Genomic DNA, 27,896 nt, shown 5'->3' with positions numbered 1-27,896 from the left:
AGCAAGAATTTATAGATCATATGACTATTATTATAATTTTTTTTACTAAAAATAATTTTCTCTCAAAAAATAAAGGATTATGTAGCTTCATGGCATAACTTCAATTTATAAAAGTGGCAATATTATGATACAAATCATAATATGAATTTTTGCAAATATTACAAATCATTTTTTTGCATAATCCAATAGTTCTAAAACATCGAATGTACAATCTCTACTATATACAACACGAAAGTTAGGACTATCCAAGCTCTTCAGTCCAGCTTCGTTGCAATATCGCTCGAGGTTAACGTGAACATGAAGGGCTCCTTCCCCGTAATAGTCCTCGTGTTCTTCTGATATTCTTTTTGCAGAAACCACTGTCGAATCGCTGCAACTCCACACAAAAATTTCTCTAAGTGTGGCTATTTCTGCGAAATCTAAAGGGATTTCCCGCAACTTCTTTACGTCTGTAAGATGAAGGCGCTCAAGGCATGGAAAGTGGGAGCTTTCAATTTTCCAGATTTCTAGATTATCACAACCGTGAAGTTTCAAGAATTTGAGGCTGCGAAATTGGCATTCATTTGTTTCCCACTTCCCTTCGTTGAAGTTCCCATATAGGAGTGTGAGCTTCTGAAGATGGGGCAACACACCTACCTTATCCAACGTGTCTTGCCTCCAAAAGCCCGTGTCGTCACGAAGAAGCAATCTCTTGAGCGAATGGGGAAAGTTGATTACACACTTTCCAGGAAAAGTGCAATCCAAGGACTCAAGTTTAGTTAGACAATCAAGATTGCTCAAACAATACTTCTCATCATCACGCTGTCCCCTATTATCAAAATCCAATTCTTTTATATTGGGAATGTTTTTGATGAATTGTTCACTACACTTGAAATCTAATACTTTCCCCAGCCATTGCAGATTTCCCAAAATAATGTCATCTTGGTCGTTAGGAGGATCTGGGAGACGAAGCCTATTGAACTCAACGTGCCTGATGGCAGGCATGTACCAAAAATCAATTGGCGCAGTAATAACATGAAGGTCATTGCGAACAATTAGTGTTTGTAGATTCCAAAATCGCCAAATTGAACAAGGAAAGTTCCTCCTTTCGATTATTTTAAATTGAATGAACCGTGAGTTAACTAATTGATTCATGTCTCCAAATAAATCTTTTCGGACCACCCATTCGAATCTCACAACCCTCAACAAGCTCATATTGAGAATGAGAGGTGGTTGTTCTCGTCGAATATTCCACGTCAAAGAACGAACTTGTGACATAGGCGGCAAGAGGCTCATGCCTACATTATCTGATGTCGTATTATAAAACCTTTCTTTTTTAGCTTCTCTCAAGCACAAGTCTCTCAACAAGTCATGAATTTGGCAGCACTTCTTTCCCCACTTCCTTCCTCTAGTTCCAGTACTCTTTAAAATAAGATTTCTACCAATAAGGTCTTTTAAATACCCTTTAGCTATCTCTTCCAAGCTTTTCCCACTTACTGCTTTCACAAATCCTTCCGCAATCCAATATCTACTGAGCTCTGACGAACTAATCTCCTCATCTTCAGGAAAAACTCCCATATAGAGAAAACATGGTTTCAAATGTATTGGCAATTGCTTGTAACTCATGTATAGTATTTTCAAGCAATGTTCATCATCCTCTAAATTAACACTTGCATTCAAGTTTTTCCCTATCTCTTCCCAACACTCTTTTTCATGTTTGGACTTGGCCAAAAGACCTCCCACCACTACAATTGACAATGGAAGTCCTTTGCAGCTTTTTCCAATGTTTTTTCCGATTTCCTCCAATTCAAGAGGGCAACCTTCTTTCCCAAACATAGTTTTGGAGAGAAGCTCCCAACTTTCAGCCTCATCCAAAAGTTTCATCTCAAGGCTATCAGAGTTAGGTAATTTAGAAGCCAAATCCGATAGCCGTGTTGTTACCACTATTCTGCTACCATTTTTGTTATTTGGAAAATAATTTCTAACTCTATCCCATGCATCAATGCTCCACATATCATCCATTATAATTAGGTATCTTCTATGATAAAGATGTCGATACAATTTTTCTCCTAATTCACGCTCACTGAAATTGTCATCAACTCCTATATTTAACTGGCGAAGAACAGCTGCAAAAATTTCTCTAATGGTATATTCTTGAGAGATGGTAGCCCAAGCACAAATATAAAAATGCTTCTTAATAAGACGTTCCTCATAAATATTTCTAGCAAGAGTGGTCTTACCAGAGCCGCCCATCCCTACAATGGGAATGATTTGTAGATCGCAGAAATGAGAAGTGAGCTTATCCATCATTTGAAGCTTGACATCCTCGGCACCCACCATGATACTTTGCTGCGGAATCTCAGAAGATCTGGAGGAATCAGGAGGCAGCTGATGTTGGAGTCCAACTCTCCCTTGAATTTGCTTGGCCTTCTCTTCGATAGAAGCCATGTCTTCTATCACCTTCTCCAGAGCTTCGTACAAGCCATCAGAACCCATATATTTTTTTATTATATTTGTTATTTTTCTTATTGATAGACAAACAATGTTTTCTCCATCATCTTTCAGCTCATCGAAAATATGAGATTCAATGGCGAATTCGGCCGCATAAGCTGCATCTGCAATGCGAGACTCCAATGGATCCGCTTCTTTGGAGTAGCCACGATTGGGGTTATACCACTCGAGAAATTCGAGCAGGAAATTAATCTTTTGAGTGAGAGACTCAACTTGTTTAGTGTGGAGAGAAATAGGAGGGCGAGGATGATGGAGAAGGTTGTTTATGATATTCATAGCAGAAACTAGAGTTGCATAAGCAGCTGCCATGGTTGTTTTGGGAGTTGCAGAGAGAATATGAGATGAGAATGAAGATGAGAGAGTGTGAATGAATTAATTATATGTGAATATTATCAAAGTCTGGCCAGATGGAGTATTAATTGCTTCCAATCTACCTCTATTAATTTCTCACTTCACAGCTAGCATTCAGACTGAAAGATAGCGACTGGAGCAGCAATATTATCCATTAATTCCCATCTTATCATCTCCAAATAATCTACCTCTACTATTGAAAAACATTAATTTCTCACTCTCTTTTTTTTTCTGATTTTCGGGAAAACTGGGGAAAAAATGATGCTTTACCAAAATAAGAGGTTTGTGCTTGAAAGAAGAAATCGATCGAGCGCACGAACATGATTGAAGTGACAGAGATATCCTGTTAAGATCAATGCTGAATTCCTGAAGAAGAAGAAAAGCCTTTTAGACTTAAATGGCTAGAAGGAGATGTCACGAGAAAAAGGTTGAATTTAGACCCCGAAACTGTTCGACGAAATGCTTGAACTGATTTATTTATTTTTCCCTTCTCCTTTTTAAACTGATTAAAACAAATCATGTTTATTAAATCTTTTTCATTAGGATGGATTCCAAATTTCAAACTTGCTGCATCCAAAAATTTAGATGATGGTACAAAAGTAATCAAGTACTAGTAGTTAAATGAATTAGTTAAATAATCAAGTAGTAGTTATGTATATAGATTTGAATGTTTAGCATTCTAGATTAATTCTTATTTCTCACCATATGTAGCTATATTCTCATTTAATATTTTGTCACTATATATGGTGAGAAATGGTAATGAATCTGAAACGTTAGATATTCAAATATTATGGCTTATATTTATACATATTAATCGTGTGAAACGAGAATAACGATTAAGTCAGTATAATTATATAAGTAAATTGTTGGTAATGCACGAATAATTGCTCAAACCTGAGTTTTAATTCTGGAGTGGGCGAAAATTTCACCACATTATTAAATTATGGCTCTTCGTGCATTACAACTTATTAGTAGATTATATTGACTTATTCGTTGTTCTTTTTTTATTACAAAAATTTATATATAGGGAGGCTAAAATAAAAACAGCTTTTAAAATACTCCCTCTGTCCACTAATTCAAGTCCTACTTGCCTTTTTGGTCCGTCCACCAATTCATTGTCTATCTATTTTTAGTAAGTATTTATTCATATTTTAATCATAAAAGTCAAATACACTTTTAAAATGTGAGTCCCTTTCTCCACTCAACTAATAAAATGTGGTTCATTTTCTTCACTCAACTAATAAAAATACATTTTTTGTTAAAATTCGTGTTTCCTTTCCTAGGCCTTAAATTAGTGTACGGAGCTAGTATAAAATATGAATTATTTTCAGCCCTTAAATCATTAAGATTTAGGATTGATTTCATCACTTTGCTTGATGAATTTATGGTCCTAAGTTCGAAACCTATAGGTAGCGAAAAAAATAATTTTCACAAATTAATACATATTCTACATTGAATTCTTACATTAGATACGATTTCTCTAAGATTAAATCTCAACCGTTAGATTATGAGTAGAACAATGATGTAGATCTATTTCTATATTATCGTCTAAGAACTGTTTTTAATCTAGCCTTCCTCTATATATAGAGATATAATAGTACATAAACAAATATTTTTGTTGTTTTTAAACTAAAAAACATAGTGAGTAAAAAGAGGGCTAGAATGTCCATTTAGTATTTAAATACAAATTTTAAAAAGTAGCTTGATAATTACTTAATTTTCATCAAATTCTGGTTTTGTATACAAATTCTAAAAGGCAGCATAGCAATTACAAAACTGTCATCACATTATGATTTTGCGTACAAACTTTAAAATATAACGTGATAATTACCGAACTATTGGTTTAATTGATTTTAGTACCTATCGAGATTTCGTCCAAATTTAATACTGACATGGCTAGCTGAATAATTGATGTGGCACAATCGACAAGGGAATAAAACAACGTATGTGATGACACATGATAACCACTATTCGAAATTATGAAAAAATCGATTATTTGATTAACTATGTCAGTATTAAATTTATTTGAAATCTTGATTGGTGGCAAAATTAGATTAAATTAATAGTTTGATAATTATTGAATTATTTTTTAGAGCTTGTATGCAAAAATAAAAATTGATGAAAATTCAGATAATTATCACGCTATTTTTAAAAGTTTTTACGTTACTTTTTAATATTTTGTATGAAAATTAGAATTTAATAAAAGTTGTGATTATCACACTAATTTTTAAAGTTTGTATGTAAAATCAGAATTTGGTGAAAGTACAGTATTATATATACAATTAACCTTTATTTATATTGTCATAAAAAAAAATTGTGAGTGGGCCGATTCTGGCGGCTCAACCCTATAGAAATAAGCCCAACTAATTATATCATCCATTACAATTGAATTAATAAGTTCTCTCATTTGATCCAACAAATGTTTTTCTGCTATCTCCTTCACCATCTTTTGAAAGAAAATTTCCTCATATTATGGAATCACTAGCTAAGTCTCTGTCTCCAAACTTTTCATCAGTAGTTTTTTCACCAATAATTGGGTTTGATTTTATGCCGATTGATATTAATAAGCGCATTAGTTAATTTTTATCTATATGATTGCAATTTGTATACTTTGCTCGTTTGGTATGCGGTATGGAATAAAATGAGATATATTTGATTGAGATATCTTTTACTATACACCATATTAATATCATGTTTGGTAGAAAGTATTAAAATATCTGTAAAATATAATAGTATTTTGTTTGGTATGATATATTGCGATTATATAAAGCTAATAATAGTTATATACATAATCCCTCAAATCAGTATAATATTTTCGGATTTTTAATTTATAAAGGGCCGTGTGTTTCGTATTACTTTTTACCAAACAAAATACAGGTGTCATATGTATATTATACACCGCGTACCAAAAAGATTTATTCCGTACTTCTTGTATTATAATATTTTATTTTTAAATCTAAATATAAAATTATAGCAAAAATTATAAATCGTATGAGTGTTATTACAAAAAATTTCACCACAAATAGTTTTCTCTCAAAAGAATAAAATAAAGGATTATGTCGTTCCATGGTATTGTTTCAATTTATAAAAGGGTACGGATTAAATCCTTCATTTTTTTATTGAGTGACAAAGGAACATTTGTTGAATCAAAAAACAAAAAGGTATAATTTTAATAAGAGTTGCATATAGTGGCTATTCCATTTACGTAACTTATTGATTTATAATTTTAAGATTTCATATATATTATATAAAAGTCTAGTCTATTTTTAAAACCCAAGCTATTTCTAACCCATTTCGCAAAATTCTTAAATTATTCTAATTATACATTTAGGGAATTAATTAGGAAGAATTGACACTTTCAGAAGGGTGCTCAGTTTTTTTTAAGAAACACAAGACAATAATTAACAGAAATTAATTTCATTGGTACTTCAATAGAAAATTTAGTTCACAAATCAAATCAGGAAGAGATGCATGACATGATGAAAATGACATATAATGAATGGAATTAATAACAATTGATGACGAAGCACATTCATTATATATAAAATGATACAAACAAAATATATGTGATGAAAAATGAAAAATACTTTATAAAATTAAAAACACCATTTTCATCTCGGACCGGGCACTGTCTCCTATGGAACTGATTTTACGGTGAAATCGGTTTAACAATAACATTATTTTAATATATAAATAATATTTTAATATTTTAAAATATCATTTATATGTTGAAATAGTGTCATTGTGAAGTCGATTTCATCATAAAATCGGTTTTACATGAATTTTTGTGAAATCGTATTACCGTAATTAATAACAATATTATTTGTATTGGTGTGAAGAATTTACTTGCCGACCTCACACGAAATCGATGTCTGACAATAAGTTTATAATATATTACTACCGACACACCTTTAAGCCATAATATTATACTCTACTCATTATAATAATTTTATTATTATATTGCATGAAAACTAAACCAATGATTAGCAATTTGGAGTACTTAATTATTTTTTTAAATATGAATAGAAGTTTAATAAAATCAACTCTCTTTGTTAAAGCCTCAAAGGTCGAAGTACACTAGTATGCAACAATATGTCACAAATTATAACTTTTGGCAAAATTTTTAGACAATTTTTTAATATTTTATTTTCAATAATGCTACAAGGTATCGATTGTGTGAAAATAGACGTGTAATATAATAAGTTAAAGTCACACATAATTATCAGATCTGACATATTTCAGGACTAGGATATGTTTCAAAATGTTATGATATGAGCCTCGTTACACAATTAAAACATGTCGAAATATTGAGTACAATTTTCCAATTTTTAGAGTTGTTATATTATTAAAGATATATGTCCAATTTTGTGATTTTTTTTTTATAGTTTTCTAATAAATTTTATTTAAGTACAGTAAATTTCACTACGAATACACAGTAACTTTGTACGTCGAATACACAGTAACTTTGTACGTCCAAAATGCATAAATGCAGTTCTTAAAGTATTAAAAATGCCATACTTCAAAAAAAAAAAAAAAAAAAAAGGTGTTGTACTTGTTAATTATGCATGTGCGAATGCTCCCTTAATTTGGCATACACTAATCACTATTAAATTACGCGATTACGACTTCTTAACTCCACATATTGCGACTTTATCGCTTTCTCATTCAAAACGTGGGTTGTTTATTTAAATATTCGAGTAAAATGAATATTATTCTAAGAAGAAGTTCTATTGTTGTAAATTTTTTTACCAAGTTTCTGAAATAATTTCGTTATGCCCAATTTATTTACTTTTCGACAACCATACCCTTTGATTGTTATCTCTTTTTTTTTTCTTTTTCTTTTTTTGAGGAAATTTTGATTGGTGTTGTTGGTAAAAGTTCATAGTGCCCAAAATTTATCTCGAAATGAAGCATCACCTGCAATTTTTATTTTTATTTTGACAAAAAAGCACCACTTGCAACTTGTCCTAAAATTGCAAATTAATGGACACAATATCAAAATTGTTGAATCTAATTATTTTACTAATTTTGCGTACGAATACCAATTTGACACAGTCTGCAATTAATCTTACACTTTAAATTGTGACTAATGATAGTATTTGTCCTTCTTAAAAGAATGGATTAATTAGAAGTTTTGCCGACAATTTTGATAAAAATGAAATTATAAAATTGTCAATTATTGGGACGTATTCATAATGGGATTTATGTGAATATGAATCAATGTGTCCAAAATGATTTGACGTTGATGCGTTTTAATGTCGCATGAGTCTAAAAATAAACAAACATGTTAGTGCACCTAAGTTGAAGATTCAAAATAAATTTGAAACTTATTAGCATATGATGCTGATGAGTTAAGTAGTTTGATCTTTTCAAAAAAAAGTAGTTGATCCACGTCCAAACGGGACCTCTACATCACACAAAAATGAAAAAACTACCCGCCGCACGCAGGTGGGACCCACTATCCGCACGTAGGTGGGACCACGTACTACCCACACAAAAGTGGGAAAACTACTCGCACGAAGACGAGATTGAACCCAAGACCTCTCACAAAGAAGTTTTGGGTGCCTCAGCGTTGCCACTTGAGCTAGGCCTCATCGGCCCTTCCAATGCATATTTGACTCTTATGTTACATGCAATGTCATGTTACGAATGAATGGTATATAGAATTAATCGGTTTAAATATCCATCTTATATAATTAAAAAACAATTAAGTGAAAAAAAAAATCATAAGCACTACGCTTGCAAGTACTAATTGAAGTATGGCGATATATTGTTTGTAAATTGTAAGTGTATGTGCCTACGAGTTTTTTTTTTTTTTACTTAACTCATAACTTTATAAGATAAAATATAAAAATAGTAATTATCTATTCATGAGATACCTTTGCATGAAGTTATCCATTTGAGATTACAGTTTATAGAGCGTATATATATATTATTTCTCTATATATGAATAAAAACTTCGTTGATAATTTTGTTATTGATATGAAGTCGATATATTGAGGTATTTTATTCTTATTAATACCATAAAGGGTCATAATTTTGATGAATATTTCGCCTCAATTTTTTTTTTTTTTTATGAATATTTGTGACATTTCTCTTATTCTAACACTCCCTACCAATAAATAAATATCAAGGTTCGATTAAACGGATCATATAAAATTTGCTTATTAAGAAATATCAAATATAATCCTCTAGTTTGGATTAACATTTTATTTCATTTTAACTTTTAGAAGTATAAGAATAAACATAGTACAAGAAATTGAGTTTTCGCCCACACACGTAAATGTGGTTAAAGGTATGGTTAGGTGTAGGTATATGTGTTTACCCACACATAATGTAAATGTCAACATGTGTCACAATAAAAGTGTAGAGAAAGGTTTTTACCCACATATATATTTATGTGTGGATAAATCTAATAATATTGTCGACACATATATATATGTCATTAAAAGTGTCTCTTATGTGTAGATAAATATATTTTTTGTCATAATATAATGCTGATGTGGAAATTATGTAGATGATGACGTGGCATTCGATATTGACACGTCACAATTTATATGTGTAGGTAATTGTATAATATATGTGTGGGTATAAATTTTAATAAAAAATTAATATTTAAATATTAGGAAAAAATATTATTTGTTTGTGATTATAAATATCAATTTAATTGTGTATAAAATATATTTTAATGCAAAAAAAAGAATATTTATTTTTTCTAATTTTATTTCACAATCAAGTATGTGATATCAAAAATGAAATATAAATACAAAAAACACATGACAATGCATCTAACACAATTATATCATAGAAATTTTATCAAATAATATTACATAAAATCAAAATAATATGACAATTACAAACATTCCAAAATATTTAAATAACTAAGGTGCCAAAAATCTATTATGTGTCTTGAAGATAAACCAAGTGCTTCAAGATCTTCACTCTCCAATCTTTTGTGGTTTAGCTTCACATCTTCATCGACTTGTCGTATTGTAGTATGATATGCATCTCTTAAAAGTCAATACCATTAGGAACGTAGACATTAGATAAGTAAAAATAAAGACTCTCAAATGCGATTAGAAACAAGAACTAAAATGTCCACGAAAACATAAGAGTTATAACTACAAAAACTAAAATGTTCATCGACTTGTCGTATTGCAGTACATGTGATATATGATTCACGGAGGAATTAGCCAAATCATGCCAATATATGAGTCCTTAATTGGTACTATGTTGATTAAAGAGGGTAGAGAACTATTAATTTTGCTTTTACTTACAACATGAAATTATATGCTGCCACAAGCATAATTCAGTATAGCACAATCCACAACTAAAACATCAACATGATTCTCATTCAGTGATCGACCAGATTTTTGCAATTCCCACATATTATAGCAAAAATCAGCAAGATAAGTAATTATTCCCCCCAAAAGTAGGGGAACAATTAAGATCGTAAAACCAACACTCAAAATATTGAACATTATAAAATCACCAAGCATTAGGTTAAAGATTAATTAAATTTGTGGATTTTGAATTTAGAGAAGACAAAACAAAACAAACAAAAGGTGTCACCGTAGTAAATCTTGAGAAGGTTATAGTTGAATCCATCAGGAATTTCATTGCTTGGCCTGTGTGCTCTTTCCACTCTGTTGATTACCATGTCTGCCCTCGTATTCTCAACTTAATTCTTCTCTGACCATTTCCGAACAATTCAGTGTTTCCTACCTATAATTACTGGAGTTAAGGAAAGTGGGGAATAATCGGAGAGGAGTAGTGGGGATTGTAATGGATGAGAGGAATTGGTAATCTAAACTCCACTAAGATTGTGAATAAACTGCCAAGTTTCTTAGATAGGTTTTTAGAGGGATTTTTGGTAAATGGCGGTAAAACGAAAATAATTTTGCGAAATGACTGTTTTGCCTATGCTTAGTATATTTCTTTTTTATGCGTTTTTTACTAAATTTTTAATTCTAGTCACAGAAGATGAACTAGTTGGAGATTAACTTAAAAGCTAGTGCGGATATATATGCTTATATAAATTCTAGTATGGACATGCATATATAAATGTACGAATTAATCCACTATTCAATCTTTTTGAATTCGATCAATCTTGTTGGAATATCAATATTATAATTGGATTGTATTGATATAGACATAGAATATGCTATAAAAGTTTTAAATTGAATTTATGTTAATTTTTTTAATTTGTAAAAAAAACTATAAAAATTCATTACCCACACATATATAATTGATAATTATGTGTGGTTAAAACTTTTTATTAGTTTGCCACATCGGCACAATAAATTTAAAAATAAACTTCTTTAAATAAACAAAATTAAAAAAATTACCGTCAAAATGTCACTAATTTTTTTTGCTACACATTTTAAATGTCAATAACTAATTGAAAATTTTAAATTGATTTACCTACACATTTTTCAAAATATGTATTGTTGATTGTGTGTGGGTAAAACTTTAATTAAGATTTATAAAAATAATTAATCAAGACCAAACTATAAGTGTGGATAAATATACTTTCTCACGTTTATTATATGTCAAGAATTAATAATTATAAAATTTCATTAGCCACACATAAATAACTTAAAATTATGTGTGGTTAATAACTTTTATTAGTTTGCCACGTTGGCACAACAAAATCAAAAATAAAATTTGTTACATAAGTAAAATTTAAAAATTCAGCGTTAAAATAATAAATGTCACAAAAATATTTTTGCTACACATTTTAAATGTCGAAAACTAATTAAAATCTTTTAATTGATTTACCCACACATTTTCAAATTATGTGTGGCTAAACTACCACACATTATTATGCGTGGGTAATTATGTGTGGGTAAAAATCCAATTTCCTGTAGTGATTTCACAATTGACTACGAATTGAAATCTATATTTAGAATAAAGACACATGAAAATTGGACAAAGAAGACCTTGACTTCTTAACAATATATAAATAAAAAATATATCATTTTTAGAATCAAATTTCTTTTTCTTTTTAATCCCTTAATCAATTATATTGTTTTCAATTTGAGTGATTGAGTCCCTTTGTTTATAATTTATAAATTATAGTAATAGTTGGGCCTACGTTCAAAAAAGCATATATCATGTCGTAATCCTCTCAATAGTTGTACGTTTGTCTTATTCTTATATAACAAATTATAATTCCGAAAAAGAAAATAAATAATAATAATACTATAAAAATGAAGAAAACAGCAAGTACCTGAAAATATTATAACATGCTCAACTTTTTAATATAATTTGAAATGCACCAGAACAAAATAAACTAATTATAATGAAACAAAATTGAAGTAGTCAAAAGAAAAAAAAATGTTGAAATTTATACTATTCCAACAAAAAATAACTTTAAATGAATGTTTTTGCCTATAAAAAAGGATTATTTTTTAAAAATAGATATTCGAGCAACGTCGGCCGATGTCGGTCGTTGGAATGTCTGATGATTAAAAGAAAAAGAAAAAAAAAGTTAACTTTTAAATTCTTGCTAGAGTCCCCATTGTATTAAATTCCCAACAATTTTTCTACTTTTGGAAAGTTTTTAGTTGGTGAATTTGCATGTTTCTTGCAGCGTTGATTTCCACGTTTTAATAACTGTCAGAAAGTTTAATTCTCTTTTGGGCAAATTTGTGTGGGGAGGAGATGAGTCTAAAAGCCAGATTACTTGGGTGAAATGGCAGGATGTTTGTCTCCCAAAAAAGGAAGGGGGACTCGGTTTGAAAAACATTGAATGGTTCAACCTTGCTCTAATTTTGAAATGGCTTTGGAGATTCCTTGAGGAGGACGGATCTTTATGGAGTAGAGTCATTAAGTCAATTTACGGTGAACTGAAATGGAGAGAAGAAGGGACGATGGAGAGAAGACGGCGGAGTGCAGGTGGAGGTTGGTGGCCGAAAATTGTGAATCTTGGTGTTGGGAAAGCAAGCTCTTGGTTTGCAAAAAACTTAAAAAGGAAGATCGGAGATGGAGGTAATACTAAATTTTGGCATCAAGCCTGGAAAGGGGAGCAGTCCCTTAAAGTCTTGTTCCCACGTCTTTTCCTCCTAAGTAATAATAAGAATGGGAATATTTGTGATATGGGGGAATGGATTGATGGGAGTTGGATGTGGACTCTCAATTGGCGAAGGGTGCTTCTTGACAGGGAGGTCGAGCAAATTCAATCTCTTCTTGGTCAGTTATCTGGTTTCTCTCCTTGTGTTGGTTCAGTGGATAAATGGTTTTGGAGAGCCCAAAAGAATGGAGTTTACACTGCAAACTCGGCCTATCAAGCAATTAGTGACCAATTTGAGGAAAGAAGAGTTGAGCCGGAAGAGATGAAATCTTTCAGTGATTTGTGGAATACAACAGCCCCACAGAAAGTTCGCGTGACAACTTGGCGTGTCTTGAGAAACCGACTTCCAACTTGTGACAATCTTATTCGAAGAAATGTTCAAGTGGGAGAGGTGGAAAAGGGCTGCGTTGCTTGTTTTTTCCCGCTGGAGTCGGCAAGTCATCTGTTACTCGACTGCCCGAAATCGGCAATGATTTGGGATCAGATTCTTAATTGGACGGGCTACAGCTGGGCTCGACCGCGGGGTATCCCCGAACATTTCTCTTCTTTTGTGTATTTGGCAAATTGCAAGAAGAGTTCTCAGTTTCTTAAGGCATTGTGGATGTGCACGATTTGGGTGATCTGGAGAAAGAGGAATGAAAGCAGATTCGAAGACAAGGTCTGGGTGCTTAAGAGCATTATCATGGAGATTAAAACTAGAATGTGGAGTTGGAACAAGATTTTTGGTTTTTTTGCGTGGGAGTCACCCATCCTGGAATGGTGTTCTTCACAGCTTTATAGCTTTTTGTTGTAAGCTGTCTTTGGTACCTCTGGTACCTTCTTCCTTCTTAATAAATTGCCTTTTTCTGATAAAAAAAAAACTATATATAGTTTTTTAAAAAATATACTGAAAACTTATGGAGTAACAATTTTATGATTTTTTTTTTTGAAACCAACAATTTTATGATTTATCCCTCTAAAAAAACAATTTTATGATTTATCTTAAGTTGGTAAATCCCTTTTCCAGTTTTCATAGTTTCATTTTAGTAAAAGGCTTCTCTTAATCAAATTGCTGTCTCGAATTTTAATTCAAAATTAAAGTGATTTTTTTTTTCGAGAGTTTAATTTGCTTGTGACTGTCCACATACGTTCTAGAAGGTAGTGAGACATTATACAAAAAATTGGTAGGAGATGGTAGGTTTCACCCACTTGCACTATTGCCAAAATTACAAGTTATCACCATACTAAAAATATATATTTCCATAAGTCCTAGATAATATTTTCCAATTCAATAATCGAGTTATAACTTGGTTTATGGTGGTAATATAAGATGGGTTGGACCTTATTAAAACATTATAATTATAATATTTATTTAAGATTAAATAAATTAAAGTTGTCAATTGAGTTGAACTGACTTGAATGAATCCACCACAAATTAGTCCTAGACCGACCAAGGCCCACAACTGAGTTCGGCTGGGCCAAAACAATGCTTTTCTAATATATGTCGGCCCAGCCCAACCCATGATCATCTACAAGATGGACATGTAAGAATTTTTTAGGGTTAATTAGTTTATAGGTTGAATTTTCAGCGAATTATGATTTATGAACGTAATCACGTTGAAACTGTGACAATAGTTGTTTTTTCTTATCAAAATTACACCTAAAACGATTATCAATCGCCACATAACTAGAGCATAATGTACTCTACACCCTAATGGTCCGATGACAACGAGCTACCTACAGTTGAAAATTTCATTTAATGTGTAATACATTAGGCCATGATTTGGTGACATTTGGTTATCGTTTTAGATGTAATTTTAGTATAGAACAACTATTGTTACAATTTTAACAATATTGTGATCACATTTAAATAATTTTTCAAAGTTTTAGACACACAAAAAAGATTGTTAAAAAATAAATTGAAGTTGAGACTATAAATTAAAATTCACTGAAAGTTCAAGCTATAAACACAAGCTTTTCTAAGCTATTAACTAGAGCGAAAACATCTCATCAATTGAACTCCGTAAGTATTGTACATTATACATATGTTAAAATTAAACCATTAATTAGAAGCAACAATCAAATATGACGATAAGATGATGTGTGACAAATAGATATAGGTAGACAAAATGCTTCAAAAAGGAAAATAAAATTAAACAATCAAAAATCAAATCGTAATTTGCAATAGTATCATAAATTATAGAAAAAGTAATAATTAAAAAAATAAAATATTTATGCACGTACTCATCCAATAGTCAATTAATTACAAAAAAAAAAAAAAAATTATTGCGTGGCATTTGACCTTACATGTCTTAGAGTTAGAGCTAGTCTAGCTACACAATTAATCGGAAATTATACTTAAATTTGCTGATTAAATAAATAAAGATGTGGCAAATTATCCAACATATTGTATACTTATGTGAATAAATGGTCCAAAAGATATACTCCAAGGCAATCTTATTATATACATTACTTTATAATCCTAATTATTTGTTGAATATTTATTCAGATTATAGATAATAGTGTTAATTATTTGATTAATTAAGTAATTTCTATTTTTGATTATTATTATTATTATTATTATGGGATATTCCTCAACGGCTCAACCTCTTCCCCGATCTGATTCTGAGTCTCTGACTTCTTTATATACGTCTCTCTCTCTCTAAAACCCCCAACTTCGCCTCTCTCTCTCTCTCTCTAGTTTGTGTCGGTGTCGGTGTCAGATCTCCCCCCACACCAGCTGCTACGGCCTACAGGGTTCCTTCAGATCCACACATTCACGCTCACTCGATATTGTATAAAGCTGAATTCTGTATATACATAATTGGATAGATTTAGAGTTTGAGGGTTAATTTTCAATCTATGGCGGGATTTGGTGTAGAGGAGATGTTTTCTGTTGGTTTTGCTGTTCTATGATTGTGGGCGAGGGGGTGGAAGAAGACGAAAAAGGAGAAGCGGTGCGTTTTATGAAGGATCGCTTTCTCTTTGTCTTCAACAATAACTCGAAGCGCACAAGGTGGGATTGCTCCTTCGCCGTCCGTAGCCGCGGTCGATGGGGCAAATGCGGCTGAATGTGTGCTGAAATCTATCCGATTTAGGTCTGAAGGAACGTAAATTGAATTTATTTATTCAATTCGTTATTTCGTAGCTGCTGTTGAGAATTCTTCTTCGGGGGGGAGATTTGAGTTTTCTTGGCAATGCAGCCAGATCACCGCAAGAAAGTAAGCTCCTTCTTTTCAATGTTTGGCCTCCTTTTTGGGAGGATTTGTATTCGTGTTTTACATGAGTGAAATTTGAGAGGAATTTGAAAATGAGTAATCAATTTATTGTTTTTATGCGTGAAATCAGGATATGGATGTTGTAGCATATTGGATTTCCCATTTTATCACTCATAATGTTGTAATTGATGCATAATTTCGGTGAAGTGAGACATGGTATATTTCCGATAGTAATGCTAAAGATATGAATTGCTTTGTTGTTTGGAGAATTAGTGACGTCAATACTGGAAATTAGGATTCCTATGCTGAATCTGTTGGTCGCTAGAAGAGTCTTTGATTATAATTTGAGGGGTGATTTATTGTCAAACATCAGACTGATGTCTGACAATTTCAGTAACTTAGATAAGTGCAAACTTTTATTGCTATTCTGCTCCTTTAAAAAATTCATGCTTCTGATTTCTTTTTTGTCCTTTTCTCTGATTTTTTTTCCGTCAATTTGTATGCGTCTTAACTAGGTAAGAATTTTATTTTGTCTTTTTGTGGGCACTGTACCAGTGTCGTTCCATTCTTCTTATTTGTTCTTTAGTATTCTGGAGTATCTGATTTCATATGGCTATTGCATTGTCTCAGGTTAAAATATAAATATTCCAATGTCTGTGATGGATTGTAGACAATATATTATACTTTCACGATAAAATGGACTGTCTTGGATCATCTCTGTCTTATGTAATATATCTCTGTGTTCGGACATTTGTTCATAGAGTATGAATGCAAAGATTATTTTTATTCCTACTTCTAGTTAGGGACAAAACATTTTTTCTTTCAAAAGTAACAATATGTCTGATTCTTACTGAACAATAATGGAAGTATGGAACAGATAGTGAGCTCTTCAATCCACTAGATGCAATGTTCTTCTTTATCTAATTTGTTAACTACTAATTTTCCAATACCATATGGTAATTGAAATTGTTTATGGTGTAACAATTACGTGTGATTTGTTTGGCCTATTATACCATATTACATTTATGATAACCATGTGTTATGATTCTTATGTATAAAGTCTGAACAGTAAGCTTTCTTAGTTGTCAATATGCTATTCTTTTTGGTTGTTTATCCTCTATTTTTGCAATGGACTAAACACAGTTCCTATTCTATGCAACAGAGTTCAGCGGAATTGGAATTCTTTTCTGAATATGGTGATGCAAGCAGGTATAAGATCCAGGAAGTCATAGGTAAAGGCAGCTATGGTGTTGTTTGCTCCGCAATCGATACTCATACAGGTGAAAAAGTGGCAATAAAGAAAATACATGATATTTTTGAACACATTTCTGATGCTGCTCGAATACTTCGGGAGATAAAGCTTTTGAGGCTTCTGAGACACCCAGATATTGTTGAAATAAAGCACATTATGCTTCCACCTTCAAGGAGAGAATTCAAAGATATCTATGTTGTTTTTGAACTCATGGAATCAGATCTACATCAAGTCATTAAGGCTAATGATGACTTGACACGTGAACATCATCAATTTTTCCTTTATCAATTGCTCCGTGCTCTCAAATACATCCACACAGGTAAATCGTGCTGCCACATTTCTATCTAATTCCTCCTAGTCCTAGGTTTATATAAGAAATTGGCATTGCCATATCTGATTGTCATTAAGAATTTCTTACTGGATACCACAATTCAATCTTAATTTATTGCCTAAAACTGGATGGTTGTTAAGAAATGGTTGCTATGTCTCCTGAGATTTGTCTTAGCTTTGTTCACTCGATAGAAAGATGTTTGCTGTTATGTCAGCACTCAGCAGTGTTGTGTTCCTTTCACTAAATGGTTAGTGTTTAAAAGTGAGTTTGTGACACGGTCAATTGATTTTTTTTTTCTTTCTGTAGCCAATGTATATCATCGAGATTTGAAACCGAAGAATATTCTGGCAAATGCAAACTGTAAACTAAAAATATGTGATTTTGGATTGGCTAGAGTAGCATTCAACGACACACCTACAACAATATTTTGGACGGTATGAAATACTAATTTTTATCTCTAAGAGAATATGCTGTGTCCTTATTCTTTATTTATCAATTTCTGAGAGAATTCACCATGTGTTCAACACAGGACTATGTTGCTACAAGATGGTATAGGGCTCCAGAATTGTGTGGCTCATTTTTCTCTAAGGTAATTCCATAGCTTCTTGACAGCCTTTGTTGATGAGAAGTTCATAATGGTTTGTTAAGTGATGTGTTATAACAACAAGTAGTGGTCGTTATCACAGAGCTGTTTGCTTTTATTTCTTTGAATTTTGACTTCAATGGATTTACCCTATGATTTTGCATTCATAAGCGCAGTGTGTTCCTGACGTGAATATTTTTCTAAGAAATATCTCTATTCATACAATGGCCCACCTTCTTTTATGAAGAGGGCTTAGTTTCATGGAGCACTATTACTTTTGAGTTGATCTCCTTAATAATGAGGTCGTGCTCAAACTTAAGGGTTTTCGGAACTGTTGAAATTGGCAATGGGTAACTCTTGTACCTTGATAGATCTTTTTCTTCCAGTTACAGGTGCTACTATGAGCCTTGTGAGTGAACTGATACAGGCACAATAATACAAAATGCAAACTCCAAGAATTGAGATTTGTTTATATTTCCTCTTTGATTAGATCCATCTAGTGAATGGCTCATGGGCTGGTTCTCATGGTTTATCCCTTGATCTGGATATGGTGCTCATTTATATAGTTTTCTATTGAAGCTTCATGGCATTGATTTCGTAAAAAATATTGATGTTTAAACTGCTTGTTTATTCAGTATACTCCAGCAATTGACATATGGAGCATTGGCTGCATTTTTGCTGAGGTTGTAACGGGGAAGCCACTTTTCCCTGGAAAGAATGTTGTTCACCAGCTGGATATGATAACCGACCTTCTTGGAACACCTTCTATGGAGACCATTTCTCATGTATGCATGAATTTACCTTTTCAGAATCAATTGTGTCTTAAAAATCTTTTTGATTTGCTTAAATCAAACCTGCTCCTGATATTCTGTTCCTTCTATTCTTTGTTTAGGTGCGGAATGAAAAGGCTAGAAGATATCTTACAAGCATGCGAAAGAAACAGCCGATTTCTTTTGCTCAGAAGTTTCCAAATACTGATCCTTTGGCTCTTCGGCTCTTGGAGAGGCTGCTTGCTTTTGATCCAAAGGATCGTCCAACTGCTGAACAGGTTGGTAGTCCTCTAAATGTTTTTTAATAAGTTGGTAGTCCTTTAAATGTTTAGGAGTTTCTTGTGGTTCGATTCTTTCTTTTGTCGATGGAACCTTTTGCGTGCAAATTTACCTATCTTCTTTTTTCACTTTCTGCCATGATGATATTGTTGAAACAAAAGGTTATATGAATGAACTCTTTCTTTAGGGTATTAATCATCATATATTTTCATTTAATAACTATTATGAATTTACAGGCACTAGCTGATCCTTACTTCAAGGGGTTGGCTAAGGCTGAGAGAGAACCGTCCTGTCAACCGATCTCTAAAATGGAATTTGAGTTTGAGAGGCGAAGGGTGACAAAGGAAGATGTAAGAGAGTTAATATATAGGGAGATACTGGAGTACCATCCTCAGCTACGGAAGGATTATATCAATGGAATTGAAAGAACTAATTTTCTTTATCCTAGGTGACTTTTTCTAACGCTGTGCCTTTTTTTTGTTTGGATTCCTCTAGATTGCTAATTCGGAACATGTCTCTTGTGCAGTGCAATTGATCACTTTAAGAATCAATTTGCTCATTTGGAAGGAAGTGTTGGTAAAAGTGGACCAGTGATTCCACTTGAAAGAAAGCATGCTTCCCTTCCTAGGTATATGCATACCGACCACTTTTTTCCTTCTTAGTTTAACTTATGGTTACTGCCTTCTTGGTTTGCCTTCATTAGAAGGGTATAGTAGATCTGTAGATACTCGCACACACACATATATATAGCACACTGCATGAATGCTATCCTCGTAGTAGCTGATATGTGATGCGGGGGCTGCTTCTCTGTGTGGACCATGCCATCATGTGGGGGATGAACTTCGTCTCAATTATTTTTCCAACCTTTTCTTCTCATGCTAAAGTTTAGTTTCTTGGTCTCATGATTGTGATTCTAAGTTTGAGGTAACTTTGGTTTTGTTTCTATATCACTTCAAAATTCTGATCTTGAGAGAAGGCTATATATATGAAGCACAATATGAAATAGATTAAAACTTTAATTTGAAGTGATTATATGAGTTTGAATCGTTTGTTAGAAACACATGCCGTTCATTAACTTCAAGCATCGTACATGTTATTAAGTCTGGTATATTGGAAAATAAGTCAGGATTACCGATTGGTGCCATATTGTGTATTTGATAGCAAAGGGGCTTGATTTTATAATGAATACTCAAGTATATTGGGATTTTGTTTTATGGTGTAATGTTACTAATGATTCACAAATTGAAATACAAAAATGGGGATAAAAGTCATATAGTGTGCTTTAAATTTGGCTGGTTCTCATAGTAGTGGTGATTTACAACTATGCAGGTCGTCTACCATTGTACATTCCGCTAGATTACCTCCAAAAGAGCAGCCGGCTGTTGCAAATGCAAGGGATCGGCATAACTCTGAAGAATTGTGCAGCAGAAACTCGAGAGATTCTGATGGGGTTCACAATAGTTTGTCAAGACCCTTGCAGCCACCACAGAGGATCGCACAAGGTACTTTCCTGATTAGAACGTCTTAAATCCCTTGTCATGCTAATCTCTTCTACACGAACACTTGTTTCCTGCGTGAAAATCTCACTTCCTACATTCAAAACGCACGATGCACAGCTAAACCGGGCAAAGTTGTAGGTCCAGTGTTGGCGTATGAGAATCCAAATATCGCCAAAGACTTTTATGATCCTAGAACGCTGGTCAGAAATACCGTGCCATCCCACCAGGGTATCCCCTCGGCTTATTCCAGTAGGAACGACACCGGGAGGGACTATCCCAGTAATACAAAACAAGTTCCCAACTGCGGCATGGCTGCCAAATTAGCCCCCGACATAACAATAGACATAGATACCCATCCATTTTATACGAGCCGGGCTGGAGGCACCAAGTTGGACCGTCCCGATGACAGGGTCACCGTGGACACGAATCTGCTGCAGGCCAAAACACAATACGGCGGGCTTGCAGTCGGTGCAGCAGCTGCCGGGAAAGTGGCTGCTCATAGAAAAGTAGCCGTGATGCAGTACGGTGTGGCGCGGATGTATTAGCCGAAGGTAAAGTCTGTGGATAAAATGTAGAGTTGTGAAGAGCGAAAGCATGCGTCAATCTTTCTGTAACTCTTGGCTTTGGAATCCTTAGGTCTCTTTCTGTTTAGATGTGAAAAGTTCTTTTTTTCTTCCTTTTTGTCATGTGAGAAATAATAAATAAGATGATAGTTACAATTTCACAGCTTAATCCTTGTCCAAATCTCTCAATTTTCACTCCTAAACTCTTCCTTTTATTTATGTTATTTTAATAGGAGCAATATACTGTACCTAAATATATGACATATACAATTGTGTCGATTTTGTATATAAATACTCCCTCCGTCCCCAAAATAAGTTTCTCTTTGGGGACGGCACGAGTTTTAAGAAAAAATGGTAAAATGTATTGATAGTGGAGAAAAATATGTTATACTAGTATTGAGAGTGGTGAAAATGTGAAAAAGTATTATAATTAGTATTGGGAGTGGTGAAAAAGTGAAAAGTAAGAATAAATAAAGTATTATTAGTGGTGGGATAGTTGTCCAAAAATAGAAAGAAAGAAGGAGGAATTTATTTGGGGGACGTCCCCAAAAGGAAAAATAGGAACTTATTTCAGGAACGGAGGGAGTATAAATTATTAAGTTTGAGCAGAATTAAGTAACTTTGGACAAATTGATAAATTGAGCAAAAATCAAACAAAATTTTGCCAAATCATGACAGCCTGACACGTTTAAATGAATTAGTCACAATATTAATATAACCATATGGCCTATAAAATTTTATATTCGCAGATGAATCGATATGCGAAATTCTTAGGTATATAAAAACTAAATAAAACGTGTTTTGTCATCTTGAGACTATCAACAAAAGTGAATTACGAGGCTTTATCTTTACAAACAATATTTCATATTGTATTTTCATTGCTTATGTGTATTTCTGTAAATAACTATATACTATAAATAATGTATATTTATTATACAAATGAAAGTAGAGGCAATTGTGCCAAAATACGCGAATTTTCAAGTTCTGCACATAAATTTGAAACTCTAATTCCAAATACACGAACTTTCATTTATTTTTTGGTATTGCATATGATTAACATTTTCAACGAATGATTGGTTAATATAATTTTATACTCTTACCTCATGTTTAACTACGTTATTTTAAAAAAATTCATTTAAACTTCTACCTCAATATTTTTTCGTCAAAAAACGTTCAAATGAAAATTCGTATTTAAAGATAGAATTTTAAATTCATATATAAAATTTGAAATATGTGAAGATCGTGTATTTTAAATTTATAATGCTATTATCCCATAAAATTATATGTAAAAATCATGAGAAATTAGTGAATTAGCATACAAAGGGCATCATTGCCTTTTTGCACGTGCTCAGCACAACTCAGTCAAGTTGGTTTCCGGTAAAATAAAAGCTATCTTCTCTTTTTCATTAAAAAATCTCAAACCCTAATTTCGGGAAACCATCAAACTCCTCCTGCAGAATAGGTACGCGTGCTTTCCTTTGTTTGTACAATTTTCAGCGCAATTTCCCAGAAATGGTTTGATTATATAATAAATATGAAAAATTCCTCTATTTTTAGTTATTTTTCTCTTCACTGCGATCCTTTTGTGCTCTGTTTGGCTGCGTAGAAACGCGAACTTCTGATTCTTGTTGTTAAGTAAGATGAGGAATTTATTGTGGTTCTGCTTGTTTATGTTGATGTTTCTTGATTAGTTTGTTTAGAGATTAGAGTTCCGCTTTAATTTTTGTTTTCATGAAGTGTTTAATTTATTTATATTTTCTCTTTTCTTTGGTGCTTTAATTTTGGGGTTTAGGAATTGTAAATGGCTGATGAAACAATGATGAATGGAGAATTTTCTGATGCTCAGTCGGTGGAAATTGCTGGGGATGATGATTCGGCGAAGATATCAGGTCTTACTGAAAAGATCAGTGATCTTGAGCGAGAAAATGGGAAAATTATCCGGCAAAATGAGGATTACAGGCAGAAAATCGATGAACTGAAGGCATCGATTCAAGAATTGAGCAGTGAGAATGCGGAGAGCAAGAAAGAGTTGGAAGAATTGCAATCGGAGAATAGGATGTTGGGGGCGGTGGCAGCTCGAGCAGCAGAGCTGGAAGCTGAGGTGTCGAGGCTGCAGCATGATTTGGTGTCCACGATGAGTGATCTGCAGGAATCGAACGCTGAAATCTCCGACTTGAAGAGGGATTTGGAGGGAGCGAAAGAGAGGGAGAAGGAGAAGGATGTTGAGTTGGATGCCATGGGGAAGGAGAGAGACTTGTTGCTGGCTAAGGTTGGGAAACTGGAGGAAGACGAAAGCAGTTTGAGGGGTGAATCGGAGGGCAAGGAGAAGGAGATTCGGATCTTGAAGAAGAAACTTGAGGATCTAGAAGTGGTTGTGGAAAGCAATAAGGTTCTGGAGAAGTTGAGGAGCGGTTTGGAGAAGACGGTCGAGCAGCTGAGGGGCAAAATCAGTGCCCTAGAGACTAGTTTGGACGAGAAGCAGGAGGCGATCACCGGGTTCGAGACCAAGGAAAGAGCAGTTGCAGAGAACTTTATCAATGGCGATGCTTTGGTTGATGGTGAAACGAGAGGATTAGGTGGGGGCTCGAACGAAAAGAAGTGGTTGCTGGTCGGGGGCTCGACCATTGCTGCTGTTGCTGTCATGGGGGTCGCGTGCTACGTGCACGCTGCAAGGAAACACTGATTCGAACACTCGTAGATGCTCTGTTCTTGGAAGAAATTGGAGGTTAGGAGGATTTGTTTCTATCCTAGTTGATGATGAGTTTCAATTTTGATAGTTGGTGCTTTTTGATTTTTTTTGTCTTCATGGAGCTTGGCTACATCAGTTTTATCCTGTGTTTGGTTGCATTTTCTTGGAATAATGCTTGAGAAAATGCTCCATGCTGTTTTCTTTTGTGGAACTGCATCTATCAAGTGTTAGGTTTGATCACACTTTGACTATATTGAATGAAATATTGTTACATTTTAGAAAAACATTGTGCTTAACTTTGAAGTTTTCGTTTAGAGCATTTTGTACCTATATAATTTCATGGTGTTTTAAACTTTTACATGGATAGGAAACATGTGATGGATATCTGAGGATACAAGATTGGATTCATCCATCTCTAGTGGTATATTTGGTGTGTGATTTAGGAATGTGACATTCTTTTTGTTCTCAATTTGGACCTAGGCATTGTTCCAAATCATTGTCATCAAATAGTAAATTCTTTTGTGGCTACCCTAGATCCTAGATAGCTTGTCTGCATAGTGTAATTTAGTCATATTTGTAAATATTGAGTCTGAATATGGTTGAAAATATAAGAGAATATGTGCCCTCTCTCTTAGTGGAGGGAGTGAGCAATGCTTATTTGTAAGTTAGAGAGAGAATTTTAATTTGCTCATGATAAAGAAAATTGAATAGAGATAAAATTGGAAGGTTATATGTTGAAAATAAAACTATAGTAGGATTATTTTATATATTAATTACTATATTATTTTACAACATTATGAAAAATTAAGTTGAAGTTGAAGAACTTATTTTTTGAAAAGTTTATAGATTATTAAAATTTATTTTCACAGCTTATAAAACACATTTCATTTAAACACATTACTCTAGAAAAGCCTAACAAACACTAATGTATCATCATTGTGTATTAGCAGAATATATTTATATTGTTGTTGGTTGGAGCAGGGAATGAAGCATTTATTGTCCACGAGACTAAAATGCATTTCAATTATTTATTACAAAGTTCCCACAATATATGGGATTTGTAAGAAACGAAATTATAGCTCGGATTATTCAAAGATTTAATTTTTATCAATGTATACCATTTCAAGAATTTAATATTTATCAAAGTACATTCAACGAAAAGCTTATGATTAAGAGAGATAAGATGAATAGTCACGAATAAATAAATAAAAATGTAAATTTATTCAAGTTATCAAGTAACGTCATTACATGAAATTGAATAAGAATGTAACAAAATAAGAAATCAAGAATAATAGACACACAAAATGAACAAACAATAATTACACATTCTAATGAATCTTGTTCAGAATCTGGAACGCTTGCACTCGACAGAGGTTCCCTGAGGGAATCTGTTGGAATCTGCGCAGTAATTGTAAACCATGTGTTTCTGCTGAACCCACCTGAGCCTGTTTCTCGCCTTCGCGTCGAGCTCCTGGCTCGCGCACGAGGTTCCGGCCGCGCACGAATCGATCTTGAAGTTCCGGTAGTAAGCGGTGAAGGGAGCCTTGGTCCAGTCCGTCTTCACGCGGCCGCCCTGCGTGGCCCAGTCGTCGGCGTTCCACAGGCTGCAGTAGACCCGCATCGCCTGCGTCGCCGGGAAAGCCACGCCGGCGCCGGCGTGGTTGTTGAACACTCTGATGGGGCTGTTATCCACTAGGAATCTGCAGATATACAAATGATACTACTGTTATAAGTTAAATCATGCTTAACTTTGTAAATTAAAGGTTAATTAAGTAAGGGTTATTTAATAGTGTTTTGTGTTTCGAACTTTCAGCGTTTACTATAAAAATGTCTCAAACTTTCATTTATCTTTTAAAAGAATCCTCACTTTTCAGCGTTTTCTATAATGTCATGTAACTCATATTTCGGTGACGTGAAGATGATTCATCTCACTGGAGTCTAAAATGATTTATTTTATTGACGCTTAGGTGGAAAAAAAAATCTACATCAAGTTCTAATGAGACGAATCATCTTTTCGTTATATCGAATTTTGTATGGAGATATATTTCATGAAAAACGTTGAAAAATAGAGGCTTCGAGGAAAAAACAAAAGTTGGAGGCATTTTATAGAAAACACTTAAAATCGAAGACATAAGACACTATTAACCGATTGATTAACTAATTAATTAATTAGAGAGAGGTAGAGAAATGAAGGAATTACATGATCCTGTTGGGATTCCAGACGATGGAGTAGGTGTGGAAGGCGGCGGTGGGATCGAACCAGAGATGAAACTGCTGCTCCTTATCGCCTTTCCCTTGCGAGTATACATTAGTGTGAACAGTGTACGGATTCCCGCTCGAATTCCCCAGAAACTCGAAGTCGATCTCGTCGTGGCCGGCGCCTTGAGACGACAACTGCATTTTACACGAAAATATAATTAATGAAGTGAAAAAATATTGAAGAATTAACGAATCGTATGGCGCGGATCGGAAAATGAATACTGACGAAGAAAGTGGTGACGGTTCCGGCGGAGTTTCCGGGGACGAGCTTGAGCTGCATATCGAATCGCCCGAACAGATGCTCATTCCTCGACTGGAATCCGGAGCCGGAGTATTGATCCAGCGACAGAGAGAGGCCGCGGCCGCCGTCGAGTATCTTGCCGCGGCCGTCGCCCCATGTGATCTCCGCGTCGCGGTTGAAATCGGCGGCGGCGAAGCAGGCTAGGGCGAGAAAAGCTGATAGGAATGATAAATTCGAGAGAATTGCCATTTGAGAGAGAGAGAGAGAGAGAGAGAGGGGAATGTTTGATGATAGAATTGCATGAAATGTGAAGTGTATATATAGTGGGAATGGTGTGAGCTGGATGGTGAGGAAGGGAAGCTGGCTAATGAAGAAGAAGCAGAATAATTGAACGCGTGAATGATTAGATACGGTTGGCTTCGCGCCTAAAACAGGGGATTTTTTTATTTTAATAAATTATTTTATAAAATTAAAATTGATTGTAATGTTATGAGTTATACTTAATTTTTATTTACAAAAATTAAAATTTAAAAAAAATTATACTATCCTAAATTTAAATTTATCAACTCTAATAATAAATTAAAAAAAAAATGCATATACACCCTATATAAATGGACCGAACCCTAATTAATAATTATAAAATAAAATTAAAGTATACAAAATTCAAATTAAAAATATGTTTATAAAAATATAGAAAATTAAAAGTAAAATATAAAATAAGACATCAAATATAATACTCTCTCCGTCTCAGGTAAATTGATCAAATTTTTTTTTTCGGTATGAAATTTAAAAAGCTATTCCCTCCGTCTCAGCCAAGATGCTACATATTTCTCTTCGGGCCGTCCCAACGAAGATGATACATTTCTATATTTAGAAAAAATAAGAGATTTTAAGCACTTAATTAACACTAATTAAGTATTCTTTTATTATCATTCTCTTTCCTACTTTATCACTTTATTACATTCTCTCTCTTACTTTATCACTTTATTACTTTATCTTTCCTACTTTTATCACTTTATTATTACACGCTTAAAACACTAATCTACAACTCCTTAAATCTCGTGCCGAAAAGAAATGTATCATCTTGGCTGAGACGAAGGGAGTATTACTTTAAGTGAATAAGTGATTAGATGTTGAGACGGTCCAAAAAATAATATTTCGTCCCAACGAAAGCGGTGCGTATTCATTTTTGAGCCGTCCCAACGAAAGTGGTGCATTTTCTTTTTTGGTAATAATTTTACACTACAAACAATGTGGCCCCGCACATTTACACACTTTTACACTACAATTTTATTTCCCTTAAATTTCGTGTCGAAA

At 33.5% G+C, this 27,896-nt stretch overlaps 5 protein-coding genes across 7 annotated transcripts; 3 read left to right on the top strand and 2 right to left on the bottom strand.

Annotated features, from left to right (window-relative positions):
- Positions 1-165: 165 nt before the first annotated feature.
- Positions 166-2,799, bottom strand: LOC131024768 (putative late blight resistance protein homolog R1B-23). Its single transcript, XM_057954306.1, has one exon. It carries the CDS (start codon positions 2,797-2,799, stop codon positions 166-168), a length of 2,634 nt encoding a protein of 877 aa, XP_057810289.1.
- Positions 2,800-12,716: 9,917 nt separating this feature from the next.
- LOC131024767 (uncharacterized) lies at positions 12,717-13,709 on the top strand. Its single transcript, XM_057954305.1, has one exon. The coding sequence runs from the start codon at positions 12,717-12,719 to the stop codon at positions 13,707-13,709; it is 993 nt and encodes a 330-aa protein (XP_057810288.1).
- A 1,795-nt stretch (positions 13,710-15,504) lies between these two features.
- On the top strand, positions 15,505-21,559 carry LOC130985030 (mitogen-activated protein kinase 20-like). Of its 2 annotated transcripts, none has more exons than XM_057907779.1 (10): positions 15,505-16,116; positions 17,276-17,684; positions 18,003-18,130; positions 18,226-18,285; positions 18,915-19,064; positions 19,172-19,327; positions 19,565-19,776; positions 19,855-19,956; positions 20,658-20,830; positions 20,945-21,559. In XM_057907779.1, the coding sequence occupies exons 1-10, from the start codon at positions 16,093-16,095 to the stop codon at positions 21,370-21,372; spliced, it is 1,842 nt and encodes a 613-aa protein (XP_057763762.1). In that variant the 5' UTR covers positions 15,505-16,092; the 3' UTR covers positions 21,373-21,559. The 2 variants fall into 2 exon arrangements, with proteins under 2 accessions (XP_057763762.1, XP_057763763.1); XM_057907780.1 differs by having other exon boundaries at positions 15,528-16,116; positions 20,966-21,559.
- A 1,145-nt stretch (positions 21,560-22,704) lies between these two features.
- LOC130985029 (peroxisomal and mitochondrial division factor 2-like) lies at positions 22,705-24,363 on the top strand. Of its 2 annotated transcripts, none has more exons than XM_057907777.1 (2): positions 22,705-22,852; positions 23,183-24,363. In XM_057907777.1, the coding sequence occupies exon 2, from the start codon at positions 23,192-23,194 to the stop codon at positions 24,071-24,073; it is 882 nt and encodes a 293-aa protein (XP_057763760.1). In that variant the 5' UTR covers positions 22,705-22,852; positions 23,183-23,191; the 3' UTR covers positions 24,074-24,363. The 2 variants fall into 2 exon arrangements, with proteins under 2 accessions (XP_057763760.1, XP_057763761.1); XM_057907778.1 differs by having other exon boundaries at positions 22,844-23,025.
- Positions 24,364-25,281: 918 nt separating this feature from the next.
- On the bottom strand, positions 25,282-26,910 carry LOC130985028 (xyloglucan endotransglucosylase protein 1-like). Its single transcript, XM_057907775.1, has 3 exons — positions 26,565-26,910; positions 26,280-26,473; positions 25,282-25,779 (listed from the first exon to the last, which is right to left on the bottom strand). Exons 1-3 carry the CDS (start codon positions 26,826-26,828, stop codon positions 25,422-25,424), a joined length of 816 nt encoding a protein of 271 aa, XP_057763758.1. The 5' UTR covers positions 26,829-26,910; the 3' UTR covers positions 25,282-25,421.
- Between the last annotated feature and the right edge of the window lie 986 nt (positions 26,911-27,896).

This window comes from Salvia miltiorrhiza, chromosome 5 (assembly GCF_028751815.1).
Source record: "Salvia miltiorrhiza cultivar Shanhuang (shh) chromosome 5, IMPLAD_Smil_shh, whole genome shotgun sequence".
Classification (NCBI taxonomy): Eukaryota; Viridiplantae; Streptophyta; class Magnoliopsida; order Lamiales; family Lamiaceae; genus Salvia; species Salvia miltiorrhiza.
Note: the sequence above shows the minus strand (reverse complement) of the source record. Positions and strands in the feature narration are given on the sequence as shown.

Excerpts from the sequence above, each read along its gene's own strand:
- LOC131024768 (XM_057954306.1), bottom strand. The coding sequence starts at position 2,799 with ATGGCAGCTGCTTATGCAACTCTAGTTTCTGCTATGAATATCATAAAC.
- LOC131024767 (XM_057954305.1), top strand. The coding sequence starts at position 12,717 with ATGGAGAGAAGACGGCGGAGTGCAGGTGGAGGTTGGTGGCCGAAAATT.
- LOC130985030 (XM_057907779.1), top strand. The coding sequence starts at position 16,093 with ATGCAGCCAGATCACCGCAAGAAA. Across the intron at positions 16,117-17,275 it reads AGCCAGATCACCGCAAGAAA|AGTTCAGCGGAATTGGAATT; the intron begins GTAAGCTCCTTC and ends TCTATGCAACAG. Across the intron at positions 19,777-19,854 it reads ACTAATTTTCTTTATCCTAG|TGCAATTGATCACTTTAAGA; the intron begins GTGACTTTTTCT and ends TCTCTTGTGCAG.
- LOC130985029 (XM_057907777.1), top strand. The coding sequence starts at position 23,192 with ATGGCTGATGAAACAATGATGAATGGAGAATTTTCTGATGCTCAGTCG.
- LOC130985028 (XM_057907775.1), bottom strand. The coding sequence starts at position 26,828 with ATGGCAATTCTCTCGAATTTATCATTCCTATCAGCTTTTCTCGCCCTA. Across the intron at positions 26,474-26,564 it reads GAACCGTCACCACTTTCTTC|TTGTCGTCTCAAGGCGCCGG; the intron begins GTCAGTATTCAT and ends TGTAAAATGCAG. Across the intron at positions 25,780-26,279 it reads TGGAATCCCAACAGGATCAT|ATTCCTAGTGGATAACAGCC; the intron begins GTAATTCCTTCA and ends GTATATCTGCAG.